This window comes from Sapajus apella, unplaced genomic scaffold (assembly GCF_009761245.1).
Source record: "Sapajus apella isolate SASKATOON/1434 unplaced genomic scaffold, GSC_monkey_1.0 scaffold38, whole genome shotgun sequence".
NCBI classification, from domain to species: domain Eukaryota; kingdom Metazoa; phylum Chordata; class Mammalia; order Primates; family Cebidae; genus Sapajus; species Sapajus apella.
In genome coordinates, this window is record NW_022436978.1 from 5,553,431 (window position 1) to 5,572,978 (window position 19,548).

The 19,548-nt window shown below is 39.5% G+C and overlaps 1 protein-coding gene across 2 annotated transcripts in view; it reads left to right on the forward strand.

The window, feature by feature from the left end:
• Positions 1-19,548, forward strand: part of PAK2 (p21 (RAC1) activated kinase 2) — an 84,848-nt gene that overhangs the window by 18,443 nt on the left and 46,857 nt on the right. The window contains exons 1-2 of one of the 2 annotated variants that reach the window (XM_032298144.1): positions 5,332-5,349; positions 17,970-18,177. In XM_032298144.1, coding sequence (XP_032154035.1) covers positions 17,991-18,177 — 187 coding nt within the window. In that variant the 5' untranslated portion in view covers positions 5,332-5,349; positions 17,970-17,990. Of the gene's footprint in view, positions 1-5,331; positions 5,350-17,969; positions 18,178-19,548 lie in introns of those variants that run through there. The other variant, XM_032298143.1, reaches the window with a different exon arrangement.

Sequence of the window (19,548 nt, forward strand, 5' to 3'; positions counted from 1 at the left end):
CCATCAGGAGTCTTGTGACAGCTGGAACCAGGAAGCAAAACTCCTTTTCTTCTGTAATGTCTCTCCAGTGCCCTATATTGACAAAGCTTAGGATCATGCCCTGGCAAAGGAAAAATCCTTAAAGGTCCCAGATCCACTTTCAGAATGGACGAAAAGGATGAGTTTGGAATGGAGAGGCAGGAAGGAGTGCAGTGGTACGATCTCAGCTCACTGTAACTTCTGCTTCCTGGGTTCAAGCAATTGTCTTGCCTCAGCCTCCTGAGTAGCTGGGATTGCAGACCCACACCACCACACCCATCTAATTTATTTGCATTTTTTGTAGAGACAGGGTTTTGCCATGTTGGCCAAGCTGGGCTGGAACTCCTGGCCTCAAGTAATCGCCCGCCTCGGCCTCCTGAGTAACTGGGATTACAGACATGAGCCACCATGTCCAACTCCCAAAGATTTTTTTCTTTTTTTTCTTTTTTTTTTTTTTGAAATGGAGCCTCATTCTGTCACCCAGACTGGAGTGTAATGGCACTCTCTCGGCTCACTGCAACCTCCTCCTCCCGAGTTCAAGCAATTCTCCTGCCTCAGCCTCTCAAGTGGCTGGGATTACAAGCACATGGTACCACACCTGACTAATTTTTGTATTTTTAGTGGAGGCGGGGTTTCACCAGGTTGGTTAGGCTGGTCTCGAACTCCTGACCTCATGATCCACCCGCCTCAGCCCCCCAAAGTGCTGGGATTACAGATGTGAGCCACCATACCCAGCCCAGCCTCCTAAATTTTCTAAAGTAGTTTTGCCAATTTATACTCCTGCCAGCAGTATATAAGAATTTTCTTTGTGCCACATTCCTTCTAACACTTGATTCGAATCAGCCTTCTTTTTTTTTGCCAGTGTAGAAGTTGTCAAATGGTATCTGCTAAAGGCCGTAATTTACATTTCAATAATTTCTGAGTTTGGACATATTATGTAACTGTTCATTATTTGTCATCTGTGAAATGCCATCTCCCATCCCTACCCATTGTGAGAATAGATAACACAGATATTACTCCATTATATTGGTGATTAAATAAAGGGACTAAAAGGAAGAGTGATTTGGCTTTCAGTATGCAACTTGGTAAGTGGCAGTAGTTTATTTGCCTGTTTGAAAAACACACTTTGAGTTTCTGTGATGTATATAACACTTTGTTAGGTGCTTCTTGGGAATAAAAACAACTATAAAATTAGTATCTTCTTTTCTTTTTTTTTTTTTTTTTTTTAGACGAGTCTGCCTCTGTTGCCCAGGCTGGAGTGCAGTGTCATGATCTCAGCTCATTGCAACCTCTGCCTCCCAGCTTCAAGTGTTTCTCCTACCTCAGCCTCCTGGGTAGCTGGGATTATAGGCACGAGTCACCATGCCTAGCTAGTTTTTGTATTTTTAGTAGAGACAGAGTTTTACCATGCTGGCCAGGCTGGTCTGAAACGGGCCTGGCGATCCGCCCACTTCGACTTCCCAAAGCGCTGAGATTACAGGCATGAACCACTGCCCCCGGCCTCCTTTTTAAGTTTTTATTTTTATATTTTATTTTCTCTTCCTCTCTCAAAAATTAATATCTTCTCACAAAGAGTAGAGTTCAGTAGAGGAAATACATATTTTATAACTAATAATAGAGGCATAACCTATTAATAGTAGAGCTAATAGCCAGGTCATAATCTGGTTAATGAGTGTTTACTAACTGTGTAATCCATATAATACAACAAGTTACCATTATCTATTGTACTATAGATATCATAATCTCTAAAGATGTAAGAACAGAACCACTGCCAATTTACATTCACTTCTGTTCAGTATTTTGGTCTTTACTTAATTGTAAATCTAAATAAGGTTCATACATTGTCTACAAAGCAAAAGAATACGAGGATTTTTTTTTAGTGATCAATGGATGGGTATCTTACTACAAACAATATTGTTCATTCGTCATAAGCTGGTGATTTTATGTAATTTACAGAGTTCCAAAAGCAAATATACAAAGAATCTATATTCAGAGAAATCTAGGGTTTTTTTTGTTTTGTTTTTGTTTTTGAGACGGAGTTTTACTGTCCAGGCTGGAGTGCAATGGCGAGATCTCGGCTCACCACAACCTCTGCCTCCCGGCTTAAAGCAATTCTCTTGCCTCAGCCTTCCGAGTAGCTGGGATTACAGGCATGTGCCACCACGCCCAGCCAAAATCTAGGCTTTAGCTTAGTCCAACCTCTCCCAAAGTAACTTTTTTTTTTTAATTATGGTTCCTCCACCAACCCCACCCCCAACCCACACAGTAACTATGGATGGTGATGGATGTCTTAATTTGACTATGGTAATCATTGTGCAGTATATATGTATATCAAATCATCATGTTGTGAATATATGCAGTTTTGTCAATTATACCTCAATAAAGCTGGGAAAAAATTATGGTTCTTCCATGTAACAAAAATAAAAACAAGTACAACGTGTGTGCGTGTGTGTGTGTGTGTGTGTGTGTGTGTGTGTTGTGTGTATTGATATACCTTCTTCCCCTAATCTCCTTTGGTAAATTATAGCACCCCATATATATTTTTTTCTTCCAACTGATTTTCACTTAATATATCCTGGAGATTACTCCATAGCAGTATATAGAGTGATTTTGTCATTTGGGGTTTGTAGCTTCAGAATACTTTAGTGTACAGTGTTCTGTAGTTAGTTGAGCTATTCCCCAATTTATGGCTATTTGAGTTGCTTCCCGTCTTTTACTGTTACTGCTAATGCCACAATAATAGCCTAGTGTATGTATCTTTTTGTATTTTTGCCAGTATATCCTTTGGATAGATTTTTAGAAATGGGATATCTGGGTGAAAAAGTATATATATGGTCAGTACTTCTAAACACTGTGTTACACTGCTTTCCTATGAAATGAAAATTATAGATTATTAAACCTAGCCTCACAGAATTTTAGGAGGAAAAAAATCAATAGAATGCCCTGACTATAATAGAAAAAAAAAAGAAATAAAAGGCAAGCAATTTATAATGAAATACATGTTTTCGTTTGTAAATAACTCAATTACAGCTGTACTAAGTCAGTATGCCGTGATCAAAGACTTGTGTCCATACGTGGGGGTGGCCACAGTATAGCTTCATAATACGAACTGCTATTGGTGACTCAACCAGCCTGAGCATGGAATTGCTAATGATGTAATTTCCTAAATTCTGAATAAACTTCTTGGTAAAGTCTGAGCAAAAGTACAAGCTTCTCTTGATTTACGTAGTGGTTGTGTATCTGGAAAATTCAGTGTATGTTAAAACTGCAAAAATATTTTAATACGTAAAACAGAATTGTGTCCTCAGTTCAGATCATTAGAAGTTTTAAAATTATGAAGCAACACATGGTGGGACACTGAAGTGTTGTGAGGACATTGCAGAATATCTGATACCTGTGATCTCTGCTCACTAAATGCCAGTAGAATCACTTTTCATTCCTAGTATTGTTTATTTTTATTTGTTTTGATTAATTTTGCCAGAGATATTTTACTAGCTTTGCTCGAGTCTATTTTTAGCTTTATTGATACTACTTTTTATATATTAGTCTTCAGTAATTTCTGCTTTTATCTTGATTATTTCCTTCCTACATTCTTTGAAATTATTTTGCTGTTTTTGGACTACTTAGGTTAGATACTTAACTCACTGATTTTTATTTCTCCTTTCATTTTTAGAAACAAGGCCTCACTCCGTTGCCTAGGCTGGAGTGCAGGGGCAACCCCGACCTCCTGGGCTCAAGTGATCCTCCTGCCTCAGCCTCTCAAGTAGCTGAGATTACGGGTGCAAGCCACCATGTCCAGCTAATTTTTTATTTTTATTTATTTATTTATTTTTGAGACCAAGTCTTGCTCCGTCACCCAGGCTAGAGTGCAGGGTGTGATCTCGGCTCACTGCAACCTCCTCATGGGTTCAAGCGATTCTTCTGCCTCAGTCTCTCCAGTAGCTGGGATTACAGGCAGGCACCCCATCGCTGCTGGCCAATTTTTGTATTTTTAGTAGAGAAGGGATTTCACCATGTTGCCCAGGCTGGTCTTGAGCTCCTTATCTCAAGTGATCTAGCTGCCTTGGCCTTCCAAAGTGCTGGGATTACAGGCATGAGCTACTGCGCCTGGCCTTTTTTTTTTTTTTTTTTTTTTTTTTTTTACAGTCTTGCTATGTTACCTGAGCTAGTAGTTCTCCTTTTTTGTTGTAAACATTTAGAGCTAGCTGGGCACTATAGTGTACACCTATAATCCCAGCAATTTGGGAGGCCAAGGAGGATGGATCAGTTGAAGCTGGGAGTTAAAGACCAGCCTGGGCAACATAGGGAAACCTGGTCTCTACAGAAAATACAAAAATTACCTGGGCGTGGTGGTACATGCCTGTTGTGCCAGCCACTCGGCGGCTAAGGTAGGAGGATCACCTGAGCCCGGGAGATTGAGGCTGCAGTGAGCCGTGATTGCGCCACTGCACTTTTGCCTGGGTGACAGTGAGTCTCAAAAAAATAATGTAAATAAAAAATAAAAATTCAGAGCTATAAGGGCCTCATATCCTAGCAAAGTTTTTTTGTTGTGCTGGTGGTGAAATATATATAACATAAAATGTATTATTTAACCATTTTTAGGTGTACAACTTGATAGTATTAAGTATATTCAGTGTTGCACACCGTCACCACCATCCTTTTCCAGAACATTTTCATCATCCAAGCAGAAATTCTGTATTCATTAAACAAATAACTCCCCATGTTGCACTTTCCCCAGTCTCTAGTAATCTTTATTCTACTTTCTGTCTATGAATTTGAGTACTGTAAGGTGTCTCACTTGAATGAAATTAATACAGTATTTCTTAGGCTGGACACAGTAGTTCACACCTGTCATCCCAGCACTTTGAGAGGCCAAAGTGGGAGGATAGCTTGAGCTCAGGAGTTTAAGACCAGCCTGGACAACATAGAGCTTGTCTCGACTAAAAGTTTAAAAGTTAACTGGGGATGGTGATATCTACCTTAAGTTAGAGCTACTTAGGAGGCTGAGGTGGGAGGATCACTGGAGTCCAGGAGGTTTAGACTGCAGTGAGCTGTGATCATGCCATTGTAATCCAGTCTGGGCGACAGTGAGACCCTCTCTCAATTTAAAAAAATATATACAGCATTTGTCCTTTTGTGTTAGGCTTATGTTACTTAGCATATTATTTTCAAGGTTCATCCTTATTAATAGTTTATATCAAAATTTTATTCCTCAGCCAGGCATGGTGGCATGTACCTGTAGTCTCAGTATAGCTACTTGGGAGGATCAGGTGGGAGGATTGCTTGAGTTGAGGAGCTGAAGGCCTGCAGTGCTGTTCTGTGATCGTGCCTGTGAGTAGCCACTGTGCAAGACTTCATCTCTTTGCTCTATCACCCAGGCTGGAGTGCAATGGCACAATCTCAGCTCACTGCAACCTCCGCCTTTTGGGCCGAAGTGATTCTCCTGCCTCAGCCTCCCAAGGAGCTGGGATTATAGGCATGCACCACCGCGCCCAGCTAATTTTTATATTTTTAGTAGAGATGGGGTTTCACCATATTGCCTAGGCTGGTCTTGAACTCCTGAACTCAGGTGATCCAGCCACCTCGGCCTCCCAAAGTGCTGGGATTATAGGCATGAGGCACCGTGCCCGGCCCAACCTCATCTCTTAAAAAAAAAAAAAAAAAAGAATTTTTTGTGTGTATGTATGCCACGTGTTGTTTATTCAACTTTGCAAGTTTTTTATATATAGTATTTTATCTTATAGACATAGCCTCGCTTTGTCTCCCAGGCTGGAGTGCAATGGCACCATCTCGGCTCACTGTAACCTCCGCCTCCCAGGTTCAAGTGGTTCTCCTGCCTCAGCCTCCCAGGTACCTGAGATTACAGGCATGCACTACCATACCCAGCTAATTTTTATATTTTTAGTAGAGTCGGGGCTTCATGTTGACCAGGCTGGTCTCAAACTGCTGACCTCAAGTGATCTCTTCACCTTGGCCTCCCAAAGTGCTGGGATTACAAGCGTGAGCCACCGTGCCTGGCCTGAGTTTTTTATATATAGCCTTTAAATTTTCATTCAGTTCTAAGTATTTCCAATTTTCATTAAGTCTTTTCTTACTATGGATTTGTTGGAGGTGTTTTAAAGTTTCATAACATGTTTTTCTTCCCTAGTTATCTTTTTGGTTTTTCAACTTAATTTAAGAGTGTGTAGTGATTCTGGTCTTTTTTTAAAAAATTGTCTCGATGTTTCTATTTACCTCATTCTTAAAAGATAGTTTTGTTGGGTTTGCAGTTTATGTTGGCAGCTTCTTGCCTCAAGACACTGATTCCACTGTCTTCTTGCTTTTATCGTTGATATCAAGAAGTAAGCTGACCGTTGAATTACCGCTTCTGTGAAGTTTGCCTTTTTTTCTCCTTCAGCTGATTTTAGGAACTCTTTGTCTTTGATATTCTTAATAACACTATGATGTGTCTATTTCTAGATAATTTTTTATCCTGCTTTTGATTAATTAGACTTCTACTTACAGATTTGTGTTCTTTATTAGTTCTGGAAATTTCTCAGCTATTTATTCAGTGGACCAGTCCTTAATTCTGCCATCTTCTGAAACTCCAAATAGATGTATATTAGACCATCTAACATACTCATCTCCTCTTTCCTACTTTCTGCCTCATTGTCTGCAATGAGTTCATTAGTTCATTTTTCATTAGTTCTCTCTAACACTGTGTGCTGCTTTTTACTTCAAATGTTGAGTTTTAGCTTTCACATATTTTTTCTTATTGAAAGTTCTGTATGGTGTTTTCATATTTGCTCTATTCTGCTTTTATTTTCAGGCTGCTTCTATGTGTTCTGTGACACATCATTCCATATCTATGTTTTTCAGAGATCTTTTTGCTTCTCTTGCCATCACCATTCTCAGAATCCTTAAGGTTTTCTTGTTCCTTTCTGTCCAGAGGGATTTATTCCTGATTGGTCCTTCTGTGGGTTATAGCCTTTTTCAGGCCCAGCCTTATGTGGGAAGGACTCCTGTTAATTTTTCAACATTAGGCAGACTGGGTTTTACTTCCTGTCCCCTGTGGCAGCCGTCAAAGTGGAAGCATGACGTCTCCAGGGTTTAGTCAAAATCCCTCGAGAATAACTAGATTAGTAAATTGCTCACTCTTTTTGAGTTCCTGGTTTCACTTTGCTTTGGGGCTCTGTGGAATCATCCCTCTTATTTTACTAGCCCATCCATGCATTTAAAAAGATTTGATATGTTATCCAGTCCTTTATTTTAGAGTGTGAAGCAGTTTTATTTTCCTTCTTTTTTACCAGTCCCCAGATAGTGTTTTCTTCATCTCTTTTCTCCATTTCCCTCTTTTCTTTCTGGCTTTGCTGCTAGTAGAACTGATGTTATGGCCATTGTCACCAAATGAGAACACTCTTTCTTCTGAGTTGTGAACCTTTTGTTTAGAGTGTGTGTTGTCATCTTCAGGTGATTTGGAAATGGTTTCTTTCATGCTTTTCCTCTCAAAGGCATTTGAGGCTTTTTTTTTTGATTGGGGGAGGGAAAGACCATTGGTGTTGGGGTTCTTGCAGCTTATTGAGAGATTGTGGGAAGTCTGATTAATTAGTGTTGCATTACTATATTCATAATGTACTGAAAAGTAAATAAAAATTTAAGGGAAAAGTGTGCTCTTTAAAATCATTGTGTTTTTCAATAGTATATGGTTTACACTTGAAGTACTACAGTTGATCCCAGTAGATAATAATAAGTTCAGTAATTTCCACTATTTGGACTGACTGGTTCCAGATACCACTACGTTGTTCGTTTCTGCTGTATATTTAGCTACCCCTAGTCTCCTTCAGTAGACAATTGAGGAATTGTTTGTGTTTGAGTCGTGTCACAGTTTAACAATGGGCCTCTTAGAAGAGTACAGTGTGTTTGGGGCACACTTTTTGTTTCGCCTACTTGTTTTTCACTGAAAAGTAGCAAAAAGTGTTTGAACAGATTTGGAGAGAGGCACTACTTACCATTTGCTCTTTTTTTAATATAACATTTTTGACTAATGGTTGAGCAAAACATAAGGTAAATCAGTATTTTACCATGAATTATTTTGAAACTTAATATTGTTTTGGCTAAAATGTAAGGGGAGCATAAAGAACTTTATCACAGCCTCATCTGGTACTTTTCAGGCATTTGACCCTGTCAGAAGCAGTAATTCACACACACAAAAAATACGATTTTATGGAAAAGAGAACTGAAGGTCATGAATCAGATGTGAGGAGAAAAGTATAAATCTTTCTAAAGATATTTTTGTTAATATGGGGTCGTTTATGTTGTCTAGTGCTGTTTGATTAAGAAAACAAATTCAGGCCAGGCGCAGTGGCTCACACCTGTAATCCCAACACTTTAGGAGGCTAAGGCAGGTAGATCACCTGAAGTGAGAAGCTCAAGACCAGCCTGACCCATATGGAGAAACCCTGTCTCTACTAAAAAAATACAAAAGGGCTGGGGGGCGGTGGCTCATGCCTGTTATCTCAGCACTTTGGGAGGCCAAGGCAGGTGGATCACCTGAGGTTGGGAGCTCAAGACCAGCCTGACCAACATGGAGAATCCCTGTCTCTACTAAAAATACAAAATTAGCTGGGCATGGTGGTGCATGACTGTAATCCCAGCTCAGCTACTCAGGAGGCTGAAGCAGGAGAATCACTTGAACCCAGGAGGCGGAGGTTGCAATGAGCCGAGATCATGCCATTGCACTCCAGCCTGGGCAACAAGAGCAAACTTCATCTCAAAAAAAAAAAAAAAAAATTAGCCAGGTGTGGTGGCTTCCACCGGTAATCCCAGCTACTTGGGAGGCTGAAACAGGAGAATTACTTGAACCTGGGAGACAGAGGTTGCAATGAGCCAAGCTCACGCCACTGCACTCCAGCCTGGGTGACAGAGTAAGATTCCATCTCAAAAAAAAAAAGAAAACAAATTATGAGCCAGGTATGGTGGCACACTCCTGCAATCACAGCTACTTGGGAGGCTGATACAGGAGAATCACTGGAACCCAGGAGGTGGAGGTTACAGTGAGCCAAGATTGCACCACTGCACTCTAGCCTGGGTAACACAGTGAGACTTCATCTCAAAAAATAAAAAAATATATGACAAATTCAAGAATAGTATTTTATCTGTGGACAGAGTTTGGTACCATAAATCAGTAAACATTACCTAATATATACACAGTACCTGCCTTTGAATTGCTTTAGGTCTTAGGTAGGAAAAACGGGTAAAATAACTAAGGGTTTACAGTTGTAATTCATTACCGAAGAATGATCCACTATATTAGCATAAGTAAGAAAAGAGAGCATGAGATTAAGCGTTGTTAGGAACTTGAGTTCTAGTCTTAGTGCTGTTAGTCATTAAATTTATGTGCCTTTAGGCTAACCACTTATTTTTTGGTGGTTCAGTTTTTTCCACATATAAAATAAGGCAGACGTACTAGATGACTTCTAATCCTTTACAATTTTAATACCATCTGAATTTATTTTCCCGTGTAACTCAAGTTTAGAGGATGTGAGGGATCATTTTGGGCTAGGAGTGACCTTAGGAAGGAAATCATTTTCACTGGATCTTGAAAGGTTTGGGTGGGTAAATAAAAGGAAAAAGAAAAGCTAAAAATGCAAAAATATGTATGTAAAAATGATATAGGCCCTTCAAATACACCGAAGTCTTTGGTGTATTTGAGAAATATGAGGCATAGGATTTACATGGTGCATTCACGTGAGATCAGATTGACTCAGCAGTTTGGAGTTCAATGGCCCGAATGTCAGAGTTTAGTCCTCAGCCTGTAGGTTATGGGCAGCTAGTCAGGAAAGAGTCATAGCACTTGTTACTGCATGATAATTAAAGTATATTTAACCAATTTTGACTTCTTTCTGCAAACAAAAAACTGAACACATAGAGACCCTCTAGGCAGCTAGTTATTAGGTTGGTACAATTACTTTTGCACAAGTTACTTTTGGTGCAAAAGTAATTGCACCAATGTAACTAGCCATTATTTTTAATAGCAAAAATCACAGTTACTTTTGCACCAACCTAATAGAATTTCTTGTAACTTCCACTGAACAACAGCTGAACACGTAGAGAGTGAGAGAAATCCAGACATGAAGTGGTAAGTCCTCAGCTAAGCAGATGGCAGAGCCATCAGTATTGTATCAAAGGTTGTGCTTATATTTACTAAGATCTCACTCATGTGGCATATAAGAATTGTTGCAGTATATTTGTCATCTTGGGTAATTTCATTAGGGACATCTCTGACTCAAGTTTACTATTTGGGTTTTGTTTAGGCAAGTATTGCTTAAAGGATAAGTCATGTTAATTGGAATTTCCTTGAGACAGCTAATTCAGCATGACATAGTGTGTAGTTGCTAAAAAGTTCTGAAAAACACAATGCACTGGTTCCTCTTTAGTTCTAGACTGAATTTGTGCAGAAAATAAAAAAGTTACTGCACAGTATATTAAAATTGAGCAGTAGAAAAGTTTTTAAGGATAACCAAGGTATAAGGAAAGGCTGTGTTCTGAAAGTTGCTGTGTAATGTCATTTGCTTAGAATTTAGCATTGCTTCTCATATAAATGAAAGAGTGTCTCTGGCTAAGTCATGAAAGCCTACTGATCTTTCTGATACTGTAATGAAAAGCAGTACAGCAAATACTATTGCATGTATTTGGATTTTCAACATGTTAAGGATTGAGGAGGCATTTGTACCCTAGCTTGGAAATCTAGCTGTTGCTCATTTGTTCTGTTAAAACATGTTCTATAGAGTATAAGATGAAATAAATATGAGTCTTCTGCCACCTCCGTAAAACATCAGAAAGAATTGTGGGTATGTAGGTGAGATATAACTATGGAGTACACTTTAAAGCAGCAGTTCTCGAAGTTTGGTCTACAATACTGTGGGGGAGTCATGATGTCAAAACTTTTTTTCATAGTATTCTTAACACATTGTTTGCTTTCACGCTATGTCAGCATATGCATTGATGGGGCAAAAGCAGAAGTGGGTCAAATTGCTTGTTACTTTAACACATGTCAAGGCCATGGCCAAGTGCTTGCAGTAAAGAGCCAGTTTCACTTAATAATGTACTTAATGGAACCATAAAGTTATTGATCAAGTATTCTATATAGCAAAATGGGAAGTACTCATAAGGTACTTTTGCATACCAAAGTCTGAATCATTGTCTGGAGATAACCACTTTTGCAAGAGAATTAAACTAGTCCCCTGTTTCATGGAACACCTTTTTTTTTATTTGAAAGAACAACTGGCTTACAAATTCTGGTTGTTCAGACTTAGGTATTTTGCAGACATTTCCTCAAAAATAGTGACAGAATTTGTTGCTACTGATATAATTTAAGCTTTCAAGCCAAAATTAGTTTTAGAAAGCTTGAATCTACTATCTTGATTTTAGCAGTTTCCCACCACTTGAAAGACCTTTCTTTTTTTTTTTTTTTTTTTTTTTTTTTTGAGACTGAGTCTCTCTCTGTCACGAAGGTTGGAGTGCAGTGGCATGATCTCGTCTCACTGCAACCACCACCTCCCGGGTTCAAGTGATTCTTCTGCCTCAGCCTCCTGAGTAGCTGGAATTACAGGTAACTGTCACCACACTTAGCTAATTTTTGTATTTTTAGTAGAGACAGGGTTTTACCATCTTGGCCAGGTTGGTCTTGAACTCCTGACTTCGTGACCTACCCACTTTGTGATCCACCCACCTTGGCTTCCCAAAGTGCTGGGATTACAGGCGTTAGCCACTGTGCCCGGCTTGAAAGACTCTTCTGATGAGATAGGTGGTGATATTAATTAATGTGATTTTATTTTTACTGTGTAATGAAATGTGGCAGCATTTGGAATATCTTTTAAAACCCAGGGAACCAATACTTTCCAAAAACCGATTCATGATATTGTAAAATCACTGCGTAGATAACAGATTCATTCAAAATTCAAGAGAATCAATTGATGTAAGAGTATAAAAAGATTCATTGCTGTAGTTTCAGATTCCACAACTATCCTTTTAGGAAGGTCAGGTTTAGTATAATACCAAAGAAGAATATCCACAATTATCTGAAGGCTGTTAAAATACTCCTGCCTTTTCAGGTGTGTATCTGTGTAAGACTAGGTTTTTTTTTCATAAACTTCAGCTAAAACAACATACCACAACAGATTGAATGCAGAAGCATATCTGATAATCTGGCTGTCTCCTACCATGCCAGACATGAAAAAGACTTGCAGAAATATCAAAGAATACCAGTCTTCTCACTCAACTTATTTTGTTTTGGAAAATAGTCATTTTTTATAAAAATGTTACTTATGTTAACATGCAATGGTTTCTTGTTATTTTTAAATGAATTATTTAAACAACTTGGGTTTTTTTGTTTTGTTTTGTAATTTTGAGATGCATTCTCCCTCTGTAACCCAGTCTGGAGCGCAATGGCTCTATCTCAGCTCACTGCAACTTCCACTTCCTGGCAGGTTCAAGCGATTCTCCTGCCTCAGCCACCTGAGTAGCTGGGATTATAGACACACACCACCAGGCCCAGCTAATTCTTGTATTTTTAGTAGAGACAGAGTTTTACCAAGTTGTCCAGGCTGGTCTCAAACTCCTGACCTCAAGTAATCCACCCACCTTGACCTCCCAAAGTGTTGGGATTACAAGCATGAGCCACCACACCTGGCCAATAACTGGTTTTAATTTTTCATCAGTAAATATAGATAGATATAACTCTCATCAACAGAAACTCTTTGGACTCTTTATTAATTTTTAAGAATGTAAAGGGTATTGTGACCAAAATGTTTTGAGAATGGCTGCTTAAAGAAACTGAGTAGCTTTAGTATGCCTGTGTTGAGAACTGACACTTATAAAGGGAATGGCTGACCTAACTCGAAAAGGCCTACATTGGTCTTTCCCCCTAGGTTATGAACTCTTAGAGAAGACTTTGGTTATCTTTTATTTCTTAGCATAGAGTCTTATAAATAATAATGATGATAACAATTGCAGCAGCTTTTAATCTGTTAGTTCATTTAATCTTTATTCTGTGAGTCAATATTAATTGAGATACAATTTGCATAGCCTAGAATTTACCATTTTAAAGTTGTACAATTGAGTGGTTTTAATATATTGACAAGACTGCGCAACCATCGCCACTGTCTTCATACCAAAACATTTGCATCCCCCTGGAGAAACTTCATACCCATTAGCAGTCACATCTCATTTCCCCCACTCCTTAGCAACCACTCGCCAATCAGCCATGTTTATGAACTAAATTCCTTTCTGTATCTGTGGATGCCCTGTTCTGGACATTTCACCTGAAATGGAATCCTACCATATGTGGCCTTTTATGGCTTTTTTCCTCTTAATTTTCAAGGGTCATCCATGTTGCAGCATATATCAGTACTTCTTTTTGTGGGCAAACAATATTCCGTCTTATGGATATGCCACATTTTGTATAACCGTTCATCAAGTGATAGATATTTGGGTTGTTTCTCTTTTGGCTATTATGAACACTTCTGTGAACATTCATATAAAGTTTTCGCATGAACATGTGTTTTTCAGTTCTCTGGGTTATATACCTGGGAGTGGAATTGCAGGGTCACATGGTAGTAGCTCTATATTTAACTCTATTAAAAAAGAGGTGCAATTTGCATAGCCTATCAGAGGAGACATAACCATAAATGCAACATGACGCCCTGGATTGGATTCTGGAACAGATCCAATCAGCCATTCCCTTATCTGTGTCTAAGGCAGCCGTTCCCTTTATCAGTATCTGTTCTCAACTCAGGCATACTAAAGCTACTCAGTTTCTTCTAAGTAGCCATTCTCAAAACATTTTGGCCACAAGACCCTTTATATTCTTAAAAATGAATAGAGTCCAAAGAGTTTTTGTTGGTGAGGGAAATTTTTTAATAGAGTTTTTATTAGGGAATAATTTTAGATTTACAGACAAGTTGCAAAGATAGTAGATTTCCTATATACCTATCACCCAGCTTCCTCTAATGTTAACATCTTACATAGCTGTGGTATGTATGTCAAAACAAAGAAGCCAACATTAGTATTTTGCTGTTAACAAAATTCTAGGATTTATTTGGATTCCACTAGTATTTTCACCAGTGCCCCGTTTCTGTTCCAGGATCCAATCCAGGGTGTCATGTTGCATTTATGGTTATGTCTCCTCCGATCTGTTACAGTTTCCCAGTCATTCCTTGTTTTTTGTGTCCTTGACCATTTTGAGGAATGTAGTGGTCAGGAATTTTATAGCATATACCTCAATTTGGGTTTGTCTGGTGTTTTTCCTCATGATTAGACTGGGATTATGGGTTTGGGGGAAGAATACCATAGAGGTGAAGTATGCGTCCCATCACATTAGATTCGGGGATAAGTAATACTACCATGACTTGTCACTGGTGATGTTAACAGTGGTCACTTGGTTAAGGCATGTTTGTCAGGTTTTTTCACTGCAGTTATTTTTCCCTTGCCATACACTGTTCTTTGGAAATGAGTCACTAAGTCCAGCCTTCACTCAAGAGGAGACACAGATTAAGCTGGAACTCCTAAAGGGAGATGTATTTTCCTATTTTATTTGCAATTCTGTAAGAAAGATTTGTTCCTTTTCTCCCATTTATTATTCATTTATTTGTGTCAGTATGGAATAAAATTTATTTTATACTTGGGTAATAATCTAATAGTACACTAATTTGCTCAGATCATCCCACATTGGCCTGTGGAAAACCTTTTCTGTGTCCCTTTGGCATTTCCTCATCTTTTTAAAGTACTTCCTTGCCTTTTGACACTGCAGCATGCTCTAGCCTCATCTTCCATTTTCCCTGTTCCTGCCTAGAGTCAGCCATTTCTTCAAGAGCCGTAAGACATGGTTAAGTAATTTGCCCAAGGACACACACTAAGTCAATGGTGGAAACAGGATTCCATCCAAAGCAGTCTGATTCTGGAACATATGCTGGTAACCAAAAAACTGGATAACATGCAGCTGATTTATTACTATTATTGAAGGTGCATTGGCAGTTTCTACTCATGTTCCGTCTATGTGGGAGCCTTGAGGATAGAATTTATAGTCACTTTACACTAAGTAATTATTGTGCCGTTTTTTGTGTGTTTTTTGTTTTTGTTTTTGTTGTTTTGTGATGGTGTCTCATTCTTGCCCAGGCCGGAGTGCAGTGGCATGATCTCAGCTCACTGCAACCTCCGCCTCCCCGGCTCAAGTGATTCCTCTGCCTCAGCCTCCCAAGTAGCTGAGACTACAGGTGTGTGCCACCACACCTGGCTAATTGTTGTATTTTTCATAGAGACGGGTTTTTACCATGTTGCCCAAACTAGTCTCAAACTCCTGACCTCAAGTGATCCATCCATCTTGGCTTCCCAAAGTGTTGGGATTATAGGTATGAGCCACCACACCTGGTTGCAATGTTGTTACCAAACCTTGTCTTTCTTCTATCTGTAGCAAGATAGGTCCCCTCTTGTAATGCACACTGGTAGTAGCCCATACTTAGGAATACTCAGTTACATCCTGCTTGCATCCCACCCCAAAACAAAACAAGCCCCACATGCTTTGATGAGCTGGTTAGGAAGAATCATCTGAGGGCATGTTGTCTGCCCCACCTTAGTTCCGGTTCTCATTTCTTTCTTAGACCAAACAGTCTTTCTCAACATAGAGATAGAGATCCTTTTCACTCCTTTTCTCAGCACTTCTCTAGCTAGTTACCCCCTCTATTAGCCTGTTTTCATGCCGCTGACAAAGACATACCTGAGCCTGGGCAATTTACAGAAGAAAGTGGTTTAATTGGACTTAACAGTTCCACGTGGCTGGGGAAGTCTCACAATCATGGCGGAAGACAAGGAGGAGCAAATCATGTCTTACATGTATGGCAGCAGGCAAAGAGAGAGCTTGTGCAGGGAAACTCTTTGTAAAACCATCAGATCTTGTGAGTCTTATTCAATATCAGGAGAACAGTACAGGAAAGACTTGCCCCCATGATTGAATTACTCCCACCTGGACCCTCCCACAACACATTGGGAATTCAGGATGAGATTTGGGTGGGAGCACAGCCAAACCATATCACTCCTAGAAATGTGTTTGCTTCTTTACCTTTTTTTAAGTCCTCCTCTTTTGTAGAATGAAAAAATAATCATCATTTTGAGAGTTAAAATATACCATAGTGCTAGTGACACATTCCTATCAAGGAAATAAAAGCTATAAGATTTGGTATAATCTTCTTAAATTATACCTACTTTTCATCAGGTATAAGCATTCAAACTAATAAATTTATTTTTAAGTTCTCTGAACAGTTGGCATTCTTCTCATTGTATATATGCAAGGTTTTGTTCACTTAAATGCATTAAGTAATCTTACAATCAAGATTCAGTTACAAACCAGAACCATGTTTAGTGGGGAAATATGTTGTTTCCTAATAAATACTTTTGAATCAGAACTCACATGTAAGTTAGGATCCTCTCCCTTTTACTGCTAATTTCAAATATGTGTAATCTGGTTTTTTAAATATATAAAATATATACCTAGAAGTATGGGTAAGCAAGATTGAAGTTTTCACTGAATTAGCCAGAGAGATTACCTGACTGCCTGACAGGGCACTTAAAGGGGTCACAGAAGCTCAGGGATATGCCCACACTCAGCCTTTCAGCCATCCTCTGTATTTAATTTTGTCTCTGTATCCAGATTGATCAAGCTCTGTGCGATTGTCTGAAACACTCAAAAGGCTAATCTGTGTAAATTAGGATGTCAAATTTTCAGAGACCAAATACTGCATCAGCAGTGCATTGTTTTAAGAATCCTTGGCTTGGTGTTGGGGTGCATGCCTGTAATCCCAGCAGTTTGGGAGGAGAAGGCAGCAGATCACTTGAGGTCAGGAGTTCGATACCGGCCTGGGCAACTTAGGGAAACCCTGTCTCTACTAAAAATACAAAAATTAGCCAGGCGTGGTGGCAAACGCCTGTAATCCTAGCTACTCAGGAGGCTGAGGCAGGAGAATCGCTTGAACACAGGAGGTGGAAGTTGCAGTGAGCTGAGAGGGTACCATTGCACTCCAGACTGGGTGATAAGAGCGAGACTTCATCTAAAAAAAAAAAAAAAAAAAAAAATTGGCATCCTGGTTCACACCTGTAATCCCAGCTACTCAGAAGGCTGAGGTAGGAGAATCGCCTGAACACAGGAGGTGAAAGTTGCAGTGAGCTGAGAGGGTACCATTGCACTCCAGACTGGGTGATAAGAGCGAGACTTCATCTCAAAAAAAAAAAAAAAAAAATTGGCATCCTGGTTCACACCTGTAATCCCAGCTACTCAGGAGGCTGAGGCAGGAGAATTGCTTGAACCTGGGAGGTAGAGGTTGCAGTGACCCAAGATCATGCCACTGTACTTCAGCCTGGGCAACAGAGCAAGACTCTCAAAATAAATAAATAAATAAATAAGAATGCCTTAGGAAAGTTTTTGTGAAGGCTAAGTTGTAACTGCGAGATTGGTGTGCATAAAATCAGATTAGAGGTGTGGTGTTTGATAGGTTTAATAGCAAAGCATCTGTCTCTGCTCTAGAGGTGCACCTACTTAAGATATCCTGTAATTTGCTGGTTGGAACACATTTCTTCTCTTTGGAATTAAAAAGATTCCTTGTTGTCTGTCTTTCCATTGAGAACAGTCTCTTAAAATCAGTTGATTAGATCAGTAGCTTTTGGTAGTATCATCATGGTTTCATTTAACTTTTCAAACATTTTTTCAGCTGACCATTACCAACTTTGTTAAGGGAAATTACCTTTGTTACATCTCAAGAGAGTTATATCTCTTACACATTGCTTCTCCAGATTTTGCAAATGTCATTCTAAATGGATAATATTTTCCAACTTGGGAGTTGTGGCAGGAGTAGTTATTACTGTTTTTTGCTTGTTCGTGCTATTTTTTTTACCTTGTTACTAATTGTAACTTTTGCCAATTTCAGGCCATTTCATAATTCTGAATCATGTCTGATAACGGAGAACTGGAAGACAAGCCTCCGGCACCTCCTGTGCGAATGAGCAGTACCATTTTTAGCACTGGAGGCAAAGACCCTTTGTCAGCCAATCACAGTTTGAAACCTTTGCCCTCTGTTCCAGAGGAGAAAAAGCCCAGGAATAAAATCATCTCCATATTCTCAGGCACAGAGAAAGGTAAATAGCTCTTGTGGTTTTAAGAGTCTTGGTATTGATTTATTACTGTATGTTACCCATGTTGATAACTTTTATGGTGAGAACATTAAAACACATCATGAAAACAATCGATGCTAATATACAGGCACTATTTAAAAGGCAGTTTATTTTAAATTGTGATTTAAAAAAATTATAAAATGTACATTTCTTTCTCACGCTACTTGTTATGGCCAGTGAATTTCTATATTTATCTCCTTTGTTTTCTGAAACCTTGGTCATATTTTAATGAGATTTGTGACATTTGAGGAAGACATGCTATTACAAGAATGGTGATACAGGACCCACAGTCCCCTGTCTGAAATCCCCCCAACTGTGTTTTGGAATTTAGAGTTTTCCTGATTCCTAAGTAGTAAATACCGTCTTTTACCATGTATTCTGTAATGCCCTCAGAACTGTCTGAGGCAGCCTCGGTACTCACAGACTGATGTGTCCTCAGCAAAATATATGTCTAATCCAGGGTTTCTCAACCTTGACCCTGTTGATACCTTGGAGCCAAATAATTTGTTTTTGCAGGGACCTATCCAGTTGGGGCAAAATCACCCCAGTTAAGAATCAGTGGGCTGGACACAGTGGCTCATGCCTGTAATTCCATCTCTTTGGGAGGCCAAGCCAGGTGGATCGCTTGAACTCAGGAGTTCAAGACCAGCCTGGGCAACATGTCAAAACTCATCTCTACAAAAATTAGCTGGGCATGGTGACACATATCTGTAATCCCAGCTACTTGGGAGGCTGAGGTGGGAGGATGGCTTGAGCCCTGGACAGGGAGGTTGGAATGAGCTGAGACTGTACCACTGCACTCCATCCAGGCAGTCTCATATAAATTGAAATTGCTAATTAGTTTCGGTGTCAAATTTGACACCAACATATATAGTATATATACTATAGAGTATATATATATATGGTGTATATATAGTATAGTGTATATATATTATTTTGTGTGTGTGTGTGTGTGTGTGTGTGTGTGTGTATATATATATATAGAGAGAGAGAGAGAGTGTGTGTTTGTGTGTGTGTATGCCGAGCGCAGTGGCTCACACCTGATAATCCCAGCACTTTGGGAGGCTGAGGCAGGCAGATCATCTGAGGTCAGGAGTTCGAAACCAGCCTGGCCAACATGGTGAGACTCTGTCTCTTCTAAAAGTACAAAAAAATTAGCTGGGGCCGGGCGCGGTGGCTCATGCCTATAATCCCAGCACTTTGGGAGGCCGAGGCGGGTGGATCACGAGGTCAAGAGATCGAGACCATCCTGGTCAACATGGTGAAACCCCGTCTCTACTAAAAATACAAAAAATTAGCTGGGCATGGTGGCGCGTGCCTGTAATCCCAGCTACT